The sequence below is a fragment of the Trichomycterus rosablanca genome, chromosome 4 (assembly GCF_030014385.1).
Source record: "Trichomycterus rosablanca isolate fTriRos1 chromosome 4, fTriRos1.hap1, whole genome shotgun sequence".
NCBI classification, from domain to species: domain Eukaryota; kingdom Metazoa; phylum Chordata; class Actinopteri; order Siluriformes; family Trichomycteridae; genus Trichomycterus; species Trichomycterus rosablanca.
This window is the reverse complement of record NC_085991.1, coordinates 26,127,457-26,141,977: the sequence shown is the minus strand read 5'-3', so window position 1 is coordinate 26,141,977 and position 14,521 is coordinate 26,127,457. Positions and strand designations below refer to the sequence as shown.

The window sequence follows — 14,521 nt, the reverse complement described above, 5'->3', positions numbered from 1 at the left end:
CCTCCCTCAATCCTATAAAGTCTGTGTGATACCAAGTTGTGAACTAGGGCCAATTCAGCTAGTCAGTTTCTCCATTTCAGCCACAATCATTGCCAGCAGGTGCAGGTCCAGTATAAAATAATAATCACCATATACTGGTGCTGGTCATAAAATTAGAATATCATGAAAAAGTTGATTTATTTCAGTAATTCCATTCAAAAAGTGAAACTTGTATATTATATTCATTCATTACACACCGACTGATATATTTCAAATGTTTATTTCTTTTAATGTTGATGATTATAACTGACAACTAATGAAAACCCCAAATTCAGTATCTCAGAAAATTAGAATATTACTTAAGACCAATACAAAAAAAGGATTTTTAGAAATGTTGGCCAACTGAAAAGTATGAACATGAAAAGTATGAGCATGTACAGCACTCAATACTTAGTTGGGGCTCCTTTTGCCTGGATTACTGCAGCAATGCAGCGTGGCGTATCGCATCTTCCTCTTCACAATACCCCATAGATTTTCTATGGGGTTAAGGTCAGGCGAGTTTGCTGGCCAATTAAGAACAGGGATACCATGGTCCTTAAACCAGGTACTGGTAGCTTTGGCACTGTGTGCAGGTGCCAAGTCCTGTTTGAAAATGAAATCTGCATCTCCATAAAGTTGGTCAGCAGCAGGAAGCATGAAGTGCTCTAAAACTTCCTGGTAGATGGCTGCGTTGACCTTGGACCTCAGAAAACACAGTGGACCAACACCAGCAGATGACATGGCACTCCAAACCATCACTGACTGTGGAAACTTTACACTGGACCTCAAGCAACTAGGATTCTGTGCCTCTCCTCTCTTTCTCCAGACTCTGGGACCTTGATTTCCAAAGGTAATGCAAAAATTACTTTCATCAGAGAACATAACTTTGGACCACTCAGCAGTCCTTCTTGTCTTTAGCCCAGGCGAGACGCTTCTGACGCTGTCTCTTGTTCAAGAGTGGCTTGACACAAGGAATGCGACAGCTGAAACGTCTGTGCGTGGTGGTTCTTGAAGCACTGACTCCAGCTGCAGTCCACTCTTTGTGAATCTCCCCCACATTTTTGAATGGGTTTTGTTTCACAATCCTCTCCAGGGTGTGTGGTTATCCCTTTTGCTTGTACACTTTTTTCTACCACATCTTTTCCTTCCCTTCGCCTCTCTATTAATGTGCTTGGACACAGAGCTCTGTGAACAGCCAGCCTCTTTAGCAATGACCTTTTGTGTCTTGCCCTCCTTGTGCAAGGTGTCGATGGTCGTCTTTTGGACAACTGTCAAGTCAGCAGTCTTCCCCATGATTGTGTAGCCTACAGAACTAGACTGAGAGACCATTTAAAGGCCTTTGCAGGTGTTTTGAGTTAATTAGCTGATTAGAGTGTGGCACCAGGTGTCTTCAACATTGTACCTTGTCACAATATTCTAATTTTCTGAGATACTGAATTTGGGGTTTTCATTAGTTGTCAGTTATAATCATCAACATTAAAAGAAATGAACATTTGAAATATATCAGTCTGTGTGTAATGAATGAATATAATATACAAGTTTCACTTTTTTAATGGAATTACTGAAATAAATCAACTTTTTCATGATATTCTAATTTTATGACCAGCACCAGTACATGTGTGGCAGCAGAATTGGGCATAAAGTGCTTTGATACCATGCCACCTTTTTTATCAAGTCAGTTCATCAAACTTCTGCCCTGTAACAGCTGCTTTTATTGATTAAGTGCCAATAATGCGAACTGGAAACATCTACAAGTGCCATCAGCTAAGCTAAGTGATTTTGTTCTGCACGCTTCTATAGCAGTACTTATTTGTGAGGTCCAAACTGCCCATGGAATCAACATCAGTGCAAAAACTGTTTATCTGGTGCTTGATGGATTAGGTGGCCAGTGCCAAGTATCAGCTGGATTAGGGTAATCTGGGTTTGGAGAATCACCAGAACCATGCCTCTGTCCAAACACAACACACATGGCAACTATGAAGTTTGATGGTGGGTGAATGAATAGAAATCTGGGGTTGTATTTTGTTTAAACTGGACCCTCTTATTTCCACAAAGTAGAAACATTGTAATGCCACAGTGCCCAAAGCAAAATACATTAGGAAATAGTTTATGGAGCTTGATTTAAAATTTTTAGTTATCCGGATGCTTGAGTGGCACAGCAATGAAACATGCTACCACATAACTGCTGAGATCTTGAGCTCCCAAGTTCAAATCTCGACTGTGATATTGGCCGGCCGGGGCCTACACAGACATGATTGGCTGTGTCTGGGGTTGGTCTGATGGGATTCCTTATTGCTCCTTTAATTACGGCCTCTGCTGGCTGGTCGTGCACAATGATCACTGCATGACTCGCTGTATGTGATACTGATCCTGTGAAACTGCCTCATTTAGGTAAAAAGTTTGTTGAAGCAGTTTGTTGTTATAACGGAGAGGGCGTGTTAGGTACAGCTCTCCTCAGTCAGGGTAGGTTTCTGCAGGAGTAGAGGAGATACATCTGGGCCATTGGATACAACTACATTGGGAGACAAAAAAGGGAAAAAGAATAATATATAATATATAACACCCAGTATTACAAAACCGCCTCGCTATGTGCCTAATCATCACCATGACACCATGAGGGTCAAATACTGCCATGTTGTGGACACACTGTTTAGATTACAGGTTAAAGTGTCCTACTGGTGCTCAGTGGTGTGTGATGGCTCACAGTCTGGTTGGTGTGTCCAGGCCTTAACACACAATGTTTTTATAAAATGCATTAAACTGTATTTCTGGTTTGCAGACTTTTCTATAGAGAGCACAAGCATGCATTTGTACATACTTGTATTTGTTTACATACATTTATCTTTGTACATTGATATGTGCCTGTTTTTTGTTTTTTTTTGCTTTCTTGTCCCCCTGTAGTCTTTGCACTTTTAATACCAAGTACACACATTATGGAACAAAACGATCTTGAGCCATTTTCATTGAATCATTGATGACTTTTGTGTAAACGTGCATTTGCCTTGCACGCTGCAGTTGAATGTTTCTAATTTTTGTTCTGAGAAGTTAATAAAATGTTCAAATTGCATTGTGTGTGTGTGTGTGCTGGTCTCCAAATACACCAATCAGCCATAACATTAGAACCACCTCCTTGTTCCTACACTCACTGTCCATTTTATCAGTTTCACTGACCATATAGGAGCATTTTGTAATTCTACAGTTACTGACTAGGTCCATCTGTTTCTCTGCATGCTTTGTTAGCCCCCTTTCATGCTGTTCTTTAATGGTCAGGACCCCCACAGAGCAGGTATTATTTGGGTGGTGGGTCATTCTCAGCACTACAGTGACACTGACATGGTGGTGGTGTGCTAGTGTGTGTTGTGCTGGTATGAGTGGATAAGACACAGCAGCACTGATGGAGTTTTTAAACACCTCACTGTCACTGCTGGCCTGACAATAGTCCACCAACCAAAAATATCCAGCCAACAGCGCCCTGTAGGCAGCGTCCTGTGACCACTGATGAAGGTCTAGAAGATGACCAACTCAAACAGCAGCAATAGATGAGCGATCGTCTCTGACTTTACATCTACAAGGTGAACCAACTAGGTAGGAGTGTCTAATAGAGTGGACAGTGAGTGGACATGGTGTTTAAAAACTCCAGCACTGCTGTGTCTGATCCACTCATACCAGCACAACACACACTAACACACCACCACCATGTCAGTGTCACTGCAGTGCTGAGAATCATCCACCACCTAAGTAATACCTGCTCTGTGGGGGTCTTGACCATTGAAGAACAGCATGAAAGGGGGCTAACAAAGTATGTAGAGAAACAGATGGACTACAGTCAGTAATTGTAGAACTACAAAGTGCTTCTATATGGTAAGTGGAGCTGATAAAATGGACAGTGAGTGTCAAAACAAGGAGGTGGTTTTAAATTATGGTTGATCAGTGTATGTTGTACACTCAAGCAGCGCTGACAATGGTAACACACACAACCTCTAGAGCAAATGTGATTTGCTTCTAACCTTTTAATCATCATGGACCTACTAGCAAGTCCATAATTATTTATCTTTTTAAAGGGGAGGCACGGTGGGTAGCACGGTTGCCTCACAGCAAGAAGGTCCTGGGTCCTTTCTTTGTGGAGTTTGCATGTTCTCACCGTGTCTGCGTGGGTTTCCTCTCACAATACAAAGACATGTAAGTGAGGTGAATTGGAGATACAAAATTGTCCATGAATGTAACCAAAGTATGTAAAACATGAAGTTAAAATCCTAATAAATACATTAATGAATTGATTATTAACAGCATATCTAGAGACCTATAGACCAGTAATACATTAGGCATTATTTTAAGGTGAACTGTTTCTGTATTTTCACAAACAGCTTGGCCAAAGGGCAGGAACACACCCTGAACAGGGCACATTTCATTAAAGGGATGGCTCAACTTGAATAACTAGGGAATCAACAATTCAGGGTAAACACCACACCCCTTCCCCCAGGTACCACAAGGTTCTAATGTCAAAATTGATTGTGCTTATGCACCTGTGAATTCTACTCATTTTAGGTATGATAAGAAATGTCATTAATAAATTGAAATACAGGGACAAAACCATCCTTAAAAAACAAAAGTAATATAAATGGTGTAATTAATGTAACTAATGTGTAATTCAAATAATCTGAATGTTATTTAAGATTTTACTTATTTAATAAACTATTATTTAAAGCCAGGCACTTACAGCAGTAAGTACTGGCTATGTCTGAGAGGATATGGCCGAAGCTTTGCGATGGTTTGCTACCCTGTCCAGGATATCCCGCCTAGCCACAAACCTGACCACAATAAGGCTGGAAGGAAATAAAGTGAAAAAACTTAGCTTACATAATTAGCTTTGGCTAACACATTCACACATTCTCACCCCCCCCCCCCCCCCACCCCACCAGTTAGGAGGAACCTTGGTCCGGCTCATCCCATCCCTGAACAACAGCCGATTGCCGTTCATGTGGCCGCCCAGCCCAGACGGATGGCAGAGCTGAGATTTGATACGATGTATTCGAAATCCCAGCTTTGGTGTGCTAGAGTACTTTTTTTTTTACTGCTGCGCCACCTGAACAGCAACACATTTACAATTAGAAAAAAAGACTAATAAGCCTAATTCTATTTATAGTTATTTATTAAAATACAACTTGTGGGAGTTGTTTTTAAATTACAGATAATTTAGTTACAATCCATTTTGACTAGTTTCGGCTGATGATGACGTCAGTACTAGAACTGGTAATCTAGTACCTTTAGTCACTTTCTTCATTAAATGTAGCTTTTTACTATATAAAATAGTCTGACCTACATCTTACAGCAGCTCTTTTTTGAACTGAAAGAATTTCTATGTTGGGTGTTATAGTCATAATCCAATTGATTTAAGCCCACTAACCAAGATCAGATCTACCTCAACATTCAAGTCCATGCATTGTTTCTCAGTCACTGCTTCATCCTCTGCGAGTGCACTACTTCCTCTTCTGCAGTGTGGTCTGATTCGGGTTCTGAGTGTTGATTTTGTCCAGCGTCATGCCGGACATCCTCAGCTCTTTGCAGCTCTCGGAGTCCAGAGTCCAGCCGGAACACGGTGGGAATCTGGCCCAACATGGGGTTGTTCTCCTGCAGCCCACTGATCCACTTTGCCAGGGTAGCCTGATCATGCTGCCCGGTCATGCACATGGCAAAGACTGCACCCTCCACCACTAAACAAAAAAAAGCACCAAAATCAACCAGTCTATAAGCTGCCTTTTCTAGCATCAAGTACAGCATAGAAAAAATTCTGGTGAAAAAAAATCCAGGACCTTAGAGCCCTTCTGTAACTTCAATGTAATTTCAGAACTTATTTCTTTTGTCTATAAAGGTTAGACTTAGAAACACAACTTAGAAAGCAGGAATGAAATCAGTATTTTGGCTCTATGTCCTTTACATTCCCCTTTAAACCAATTCCAGGGCATTTTGTATAATAAGGATTTTAGCAAGATGACAGAATAAGGCCAATAACAGATACAATTACATTTACTTAATGTTTTTTTTTTCATTTTATGGGAACTTTCCAGTTTGGAAAACTCATTTGTTACTGATTAGTCATGCACACAAAGATGGTGGGCCCCATGTGCCCAGTCACTTATACCTACGGGCAATTTTGCATGCTGCAAATCATACCGCTAAGATCTGGGGTTCAAATCTCAGTGGCGCTTTCACTCAGTTGTCAAGCGTTTAACAAGACATGATTGGCTATGTCTGGGGGAGGGGTGTCTGAGCAGCCTAGTCATTGGGAGCTGTACTTGTCAGTGTGTTCACAGTGCCGGTCCCAAGAATGATTTGCCAATGAAAGCCCAAAAACTATGGGAGCAGATGAATTTTTATTTTATTTACCTGCAACTGTTGGATATTAATTATGGCCTCTACTTACCATCTTCAACGTCAAAGCTGTGGTCATCTCCCAAGTCTACTTTAAGGTCAAGGTCAATGTGCTGGGGATAAAAGAAGCTCTGATTTGGACCGGTCAGCTCTGGATCTAGCTCCTCCTCGATCTAGAAGGAACAAGATATGGTAATAAATAATAGGGCCAATTTTTACTTTGAAAGAATCTATAGTGTTATACAAGCACTAAAACAATTATTAAATATAATGATTTCCAGCAGTGGTAAATTGCACTAGCCCACTAGCACTGGGTCTGCTGAGTCCCCAGCAGTGCTATTGGATTTGTCTAAATACAGACATTGTTGGCTATATCTGGGGGAAGTGGATGGCAAAGGCCCTGTGATGGATTGACCTCCTGTCCGGAGTGTGTTACTGCATTGCATCCAATGACCCATTGCAACCCTGAGCAGGATAAAGTGGTGTAAAACATAACAATGAGACAAACAAAAAAAGATACTGTATTTCTGTGAGAACACATAATAAACACAACACATTTACAGAGATATATACTGTACCTTCTCCTCAGCGGGGACAGGGTCAGCTCTGAGCAAGTAATAATGGACACAAGTCTTCCTGAGCCACAGAGGGAAGGGGCCCTCCACAAACACTGGCCTGTTTGGGTTGTGCTTGGCAAGACGTGACTGCTGCTCTGGACCTTGAATACCTGACATGTGGGCAGAGAAAATTCACCGATGAAGGTTTGTCACAAGTACACTATATAGACAAAAGTATTGGGACACCACTTGTGCAAAAAGCAAGTTCTATACAGACATGCTTGGTTTAAAGAAATACCAGTGGTCTGCACAGAGCCCTGACCTCAGCCCCACTGAACAGCTTTGAAATGAACTGGAACACGAATCAAGGCTTTCTTGACCAGCATCATTGTCCAGTCATACAAATGTTCTTTTAGCTGATTGGGCACAAATTCCCACAGACATAATTTAAAGTCTTGTGAGAAGCCTTCTCAGATGTGTGGCTGTTGTAATAGCCACCAAGTACATAGAGGTCACTCTATTTTAATACCATTTGTCTAAAATGGTATGTCAAACAAGCTCATGGTCGGGTGTCCAAAAAATTTTGGCCATAAAATGTATGTTAAAGTGTCATTTCAGAGCAAAGTTTGAAATAAGAGAACATGTAAAACACCCATATTATTTTATATGTGTTGTCTATTTGATTCCACAGCAAAAATTAATTTAAGCTTTATATTATTTGTCCAAATGCACTTTATTTACTTAAGACAAAACAAGAAGATAAAAAAGAATACAATAATAAATTTCATGTACTTGTCAGAAATACATTTCTAAGCAATAATCAATGCAAGACTTTTTACCTACCTACAATATGAGAGTTTGTGATCTCTTCTCCAGTCTCTGTGATGTCTGTTGAGGGGAGCTGTAAGTATATAAAAAACAATTTATAAACAATTTTCTTTATAAAGCAAGCTTTTATATCTTAATTTCTTTATATTTTTGGAGTGTTGCAAGAAGTATTTGCCCTTCACTCGATTTCTTCTATTTTTACAACTGTCACACTGAAATGTTTCAGATCTTCTAACTAATTTTAATATAGGAAAGATTTTCTCCCCATTTTCCTCCCGATTTAGCGCGCTCAATTTGTCTTCCGCTGCTGAGGGATACCAGATTGAATCCGAGGAGAGCACGTCACTGCACACGCCTCTTCCGACACATGCACAGCACAATGAACAGGCATTTCTTCCGCCAATCAGGGTCCTTACACAGTGTATGAAGACCCACCTACCCACACATAGTCCGGCCCCCACCCTGCAGATACGGTGGCCAATTAGTATCTGCTGCAGGAACTGCCAATTATGCCTGCTAGATGGCACCCAGCCGACCGGAGGCAACGCCAAGTTTCGAAACGAGGAGTTCAGAATCTCGGCCACCTGGGCGCCAACATGCAGCTTTTTAAATGATTATTACAAATATTGAAGATAAAGTTTTATTCAAAACCTATATCAGCCATGTAAAAAGTAATTGCCCCCTAAACCTTATAACTGGTTGGGCCACTCTTAACAGCAACAACTGCATTCAGACATTTACAAAAACTTGTGATGAGTCTTTTACATTGTTCTGGAGAAATTTCAGCTCACTCTTCTTTGCAGAACTGCTTTAATTCGGCTGTGTTGGCGTGCATTCAGGCAGAAAACCCAGTCACTCCAAAACCTACATTTCCTTTCATTTAAGTCATTCAGAGGTGGACTTGCTTGTGTACTTTGGATCAATGCCCTGCTGCATAACCATCTGTTGTATCTGTATTTAAATCTCTTCAGAATGTGGCATCATGTGCTGCTTTTTGAGAACTTCTAGTCTGCTACACACTGTCAGACAGGTTTTATTTAAGTGATGTTCACATTTAAAAAGTCTGTCAGTAATAATTCCTGGGTGTGATGAAACTGAACCCAATTCTCAATTGGTTAACTGGTTGATTCAGTATTTAAGGGGCAATTACTTTTTCCACTTTGGCTCAGGTAGGGCTAAACAGCACTTTCCTTTTAATAAATGAAATGATTCGGTTATTTGTCTAATATTAAGTAGTTTGATGATCTGAACTATTTAAGTGTGACAAATATGCAAAAAACTATATCTTCAACCCTACACTTGCAGAAAGCACTAATCTTAAAACACATTTTTGTGTTTGCTTATAAGACATTTGTGATGTAAGCTACTATTGCAGTATTTGAATTTGATCAGAATGTGGGAAATGTATTTCTGTCTTCTATTTACAAATAATTAAAATACAGCACATATCATATTGGAGTGTAAAATTTTACCTTGTGCTGATGATAAAACACAGTAAAAGAATATCACATCGATAGATTGATCACCAGTGCTGCTATAGGTTACCTGATAGACTGTAATTTTAGCATCCAGGTCATTAGCTATGCGATTAAGGCTGAAGCGGGCGAGGTCCACTGGATCTTGCGGAAGCTCATACGGCACTGGGAATGGGTTTAGATTCTTGAATTTTGGGAACCAGTACATGATACGCTGGTACTTTCTCATCGGGTGACTCTTAGGTCCAAAGATCTGAACCAGGAGAACTTTAGTTTCCACGTTGGGCATGATTCCTGTAAATATACAAATAAACATACAAATGTCAAACATCAGTGAGCCAGACAATGAGGAGACAATGACTGGCCAATTAAAATTCTTACCTATCATTATAATATACCAGCTGTTTAGATAATTAATTAATAACTTATTAAAGACATTTAACCATAAACATGGCACTGTCAAATGCATCTAAACCAGGCGTTTAGATGCTAACGTTTGGGCGTCATTGGACCTTCCAACGGGATATTAATCCCAGGGCTTGGTTATAGGAAAAGTTTTGGAAGATTCTGGAGTGGTCATCACAATCACCTGACTTGAACCCCATAGAAAATCTTTGGTGGGATTTGAAGAAGGCAGTTGCAGCATGACAACCCAAGAAAATTAGTGAACTGGAGGCCATTGCCCATGAGAAGTGTGCTAAATTACTCAGCCAGAATCTGATGTCTGACTATACATCCCATATGGTGCAGCTCATAACAGCAAAAAAGTACTCTACTAAGTACTAAATACGCTTGTCATATAGGGGTTTAAGAATTTTGATTGCAATTGTATTTTATATGACAATATTGATTAGCAATATTGATTGACAGCTTAGCAAGTTTCCACTTAAGATAAGTGTCTGTTCCATGTGTTAAATACCATAATTTTCCATTTGCTCCAGCAGCTGCACACCACATTCTTGTTGCCGGGGGTAATGGTTAAACATTCTCTGGATGAAATTCCGTGGCACAAACACCTCTTTGGGAAACACATCAAGAAGTTTATTGTAGACAGCAAGGTCTCTTTCTACTCCAAATTCGGGCATTTTCTTCAGAGCGGCGTAAATAAAGTCCACATGGCCGCGTCGCCGGATGTCCTTTTTGCTGAAGGTTTCGATCACTCGATTAAAACTGGCTTTGCTCTTTGCGTCTTTGGCCGCTCGCTCGAACAGATCATCATGTGTGACCAAAGACTTGGACTTTTTGTCAGTCTCATGATCTAATGTTTCTTGAATGCTTGTGTTGTCCGCTCGTCTCCTGCACAATGTTGAACCGCAATGCAACCACCTCAGCGCCTTAAAACAATAAGAGGGTGTGTAAGTATGTTTCACACAATAAAAAACTTAAAGGGAAAAGGCTCATAGTTTGATGTGATAGGTCCAAGCTTAGAGTCTTAGCTCTGAACACTTCATTTAACACTATTGTGCAACATTATGTACAGATTTGTTTTCATAGTTTGCTGCTGACGTGTACTTCTATACACTCCAAAAATCACCAAAAACTCATACATACAACTGAAGCAGCACTTTTAGATATACTGTACAGTATCTCCCAGGCACAGTGCAAAGTCGTTGTATATCCACCAGGGGGCCAGACTATCCATCACATAATCTCTCAATGGCCGTTTGTTTACTTATTAGAAATGTAATGCCATGTTTTACATTTTGGTTACATTCTGGTTACATTCATGACAGATAATTACAGTTACACATGATTCATCAGTTTAATTTCTTTCTTTTTTTATATACATATTTTTGTTTATGCATTTTTCGCCCATATCCAATTGGATAGCATATCTAATTACCCAGTTGCATTATGCTTCCTCTTTACTGATGCGGATCCTCGCCCTGATTGAGGAGAGCGAGGCTGCAGTAGCCGACTGCAGCTTTTCACCTGCACGAAGGAAATTCATATGTGGATCAGCTTTGTGTATGGAGAGCCACACCCTTATCCCTCGTCTCTGTGCAGGCAGCATCAATTAGCCAGCAGAGGTCGTAATTGCATCAGTTATGAGCAGTGTTAATTTCGACCTTTTTTTCATGACGAAAAAGAGACGATAACTAAATAGAAACTACATAAAAGGATAAAAACTATGACAAAATGAATCGACACTTTCGTCAACGAATAAAAACGAGACGAAAATGTTTGGCAGGGACGACATCCAATCAGAACTGATTTAGTTTTGTGGAAGGTAGGGACAAGTTAGGAAGAGATCCAATCAGAACTACTTTAGCGTATGTGGAGGGGCGGGACAAGCCGGGTAGCCATCAAATCAGTACTAATCTTTTGCAGTACCGCGGCAAGACCACACTCGCACACATTTGATCTAAACCCGGGAAGACCAGACTAGCCTGTGAACTTTCTTTCTTTAACTTGTGTAATGAGTAACTACCGTTCCTGTCATGAATGTAACCAATGTGTAAAAACATGACGTTAAAATCCTAATAAACAAACAAACAAACAAACAAACAAATATGTATTTTAGTCGACTGAATCGACTGTAGATTTAGTCGACTATATTCTTATGATAATTAGTCGACTAAAACTAGACTAAAACAATTCAGATGAGTAAATTATGACTAAAACTAAATTACATTTTAGTCAAAAGACTATGACTAAAACTAAATCAAAATTTGCTGTCAAAATTAACACTGGTTATGAGAGAGTCCCTATCCGGCTCCCACCCTGTATGAACGACAGCTAATCGTTGTTCATGTAGGTGCCCGAATTTCGAATTTTGTATCTCCAATTCACCTAACCTACATGTCTGAGGACTGTGAGAGAAAACCGGCGCTCTCGGGGAGAACATGCAAACTCCACACAGAAAGGACCCAGCCAGCTCCACCTGGGCATCAAAACCAGGACCTTCTTGCTGTAAGGCAACAGTGCTACCCACTGAGCCACTGTGCCATTCCTTAATGACACTTCGAGGCAAGTTACAGTAACACATCCACCAGCTAGCGTGCAAGCTGAGAGAGCCAATGAAAATTCCTTAAAGACTATACTCAGAGGAGACTGGTGAAACCTGGGACCACTACCTACTACATGCCATATTTGTAATTTGTAAATCTTTCCAGGAGGTAGAGACTTACCTGACCATGGCAGATCTGTGGCACTGATGGGCCAAGTGCATGAATGGCTGAAGACTTGACTTGGTTTTTCAGTAAAGATGAGATACATCTAGTGTGATGAATTTGTAAAAGAAACCTGCTGGTCTTCATGGTGAAACTACAACCTTTCTGTAGAGTAAATATAGATGGCATTAAGTAAAATATAGTAAAATTAGGTTAAATACATTACGAATGTTATAACTGTAATTACATAAACAACAGAAGCACCAGAATTGAAGGATAATTACTGTAAATAATACTATAAAGAATACTCGGGCTAAAAATATAATGTATGAAATAGTGTATATATACAATGCACTTGGCAGTGTAGACACTACAACATTTTGTGAACTACGTAGTGCACTTACACAGTAGGCAGTGTGAAATTTGAGATGCAGCCTGAAAGCAATGTAGAAATCATGTGTTAAATAACAGAGAAGGTAAATGTGCTTACCGTTGCTATATTACAGTAAAACATAGGCTTATGTTGAATTAAACAGCTTTTGGTTATTTCTAAATCTATATTCCAAGCAAACGTCACTTAGTCGAGACATCTCGGTCAAATCTCCTTCAATCCTAATGCGCCGGCATGACTTTCCTGTCCGTCACTTCAGCCCGACTATGTGTCCCAAATACGTCCCTACTCCCTTATGCCCTACACACAACTAATTGAAAAGCGCTAAGAATTAGCCTTTGAACAGGCCTACACTATGTTGGAGCTTGTATTTTTAGAAAGAATAAAAGAATGGACGCAGTAACTATACTCCGAAGTCATTTGTAAAGGCTACAAACTGTTGTCGAAATGTGTCAAAATAGTGCACTATATAGTGCACATAGTGTGATTTAGAACGTAACTCCGTAAGCTTTAGCACTGGGAAACATTACCGCTGCCATTGGTTCCGACTCGCAAAGGACTCCTCTCTAGTTTGATTGGAAATGCATAGTTATGTATATATTTATTAGCAATATACATGTTTTATTTTATCTATTTTTATCTGTATCTATTAAAAGAATACAAGGATCAATAAAAAGACAAATATTACACAATTATGTACAAAATTCAAGCGAAAAAAAATACAAATATGTATGTACCTGAATCACTATCAAATGTATAGACCACTATAATCATTATTCAAAAGGGTTTCTTAGTGTTTATACTCACCTTGAGCTGACGTGGACTCCACAAGTTTGTGCAAAAGCTGATGATCCATGTTATCCCAGAATCATTTTATATAATTCAAACAGCATCTTGTGATGTTATTGAATGCTTAAATTTCTCAAGTCTTCAAGTGTCCCCATTAATGCTCGAAGGGGCTTAGGTCAGTTGACTGTGGAGGAAAGTCAATGACTTGGTCATCGTTGGTCTTTAAGTTAGTGTTTCAAAGGGTTCAGGTTTAAAATTTGTAATAAAAATGTTAAATTAATATATTTATATGATTTGTATCTATAAATTGTATAGAGGGTAGGTACTTACAAATTTTTTAATAAATTGTCTTGGAGTATTTCCTAGGTACCAATTATTTCAGTCGTTTGCATTAAATTTTCTGTTCTTTTTGTTTTTGCATTTGATGATTTTTTAAATACATGCTTTTCATAAGGCTGTATTATCTGTCATGGTAAACTGAACCAGCCTAATCATGAATTAAATATGACCTTTGAACACAGTTTGAACTGGCTGATGTGGTCAATTCCGACTCCTGGCTAATATTTGGATACATGTTTACAAATGCAAACAAATTTCACAGGGCAGCATGGTGGTGTAGCTGTATGGGTGCTATACAACCCCACACCTCACCTCTAAGCTCTGTCTGGTAAACGTTTGTCATGTACTCTCATCATTTGTATGTTGGGTACTTTACTTTCCACCCCACAACATGCAGAAAGTGCACTGACTACTTTAAGTTGCTTCAAAGTGAGTGCATGTGTAATGTCCTGCCACTGATGCTTGAACAGGATGTATATCACAGTTTACTGGTGTTCCTGAACTGGGGCGGCACGGTGGCTCAGTGGGTAGCACTGTCGCCTCGGATGTTCTCCCACAGTCCGAAGACATGCAAGTGAGGTAAATTGGAGGTACAAAACTGTCCATGACTGTGTTTGACACTAAACTTGAACTGATGAATCT

The 14,521-nt window shown here is 39.7% G+C and overlaps 1 protein-coding gene across 2 annotated transcripts; it reads right to left on the bottom strand.

The window, feature by feature from the left end:
* Positions 1 to 5,149: 5,149 nt before the first annotated feature.
* ecsit (ECSIT signaling integrator) lies at positions 5,150 to 13,620 on the bottom strand. Of its 2 annotated transcripts, none has more exons than XM_062993130.1 (8): positions 13,559 to 13,620; positions 12,379 to 12,525; positions 10,167 to 10,581; positions 9,318 to 9,541; positions 7,788 to 7,845; positions 6,966 to 7,114; positions 6,440 to 6,560; positions 5,150 to 5,729 (listed from the first exon to the last, which is right to left on the bottom strand). In XM_062993130.1, exons 2-8 carry the CDS (start codon positions 12,505 to 12,507, stop codon positions 5,470 to 5,472), a joined length of 1,356 nt encoding a protein of 451 aa, XP_062849200.1. In that variant the 5' UTR covers positions 12,508 to 12,525; positions 13,559 to 13,620; the 3' UTR covers positions 5,150 to 5,469. The 2 variants fall into 2 exon arrangements, with proteins under 2 accessions (XP_062849200.1, XP_062849199.1); XM_062993129.1 differs by lacking the exon at positions 13,559 to 13,620 and adding an exon at positions 12,851 to 12,966.
* Positions 13,621 to 14,521: the final 901 nt, after the last annotated feature.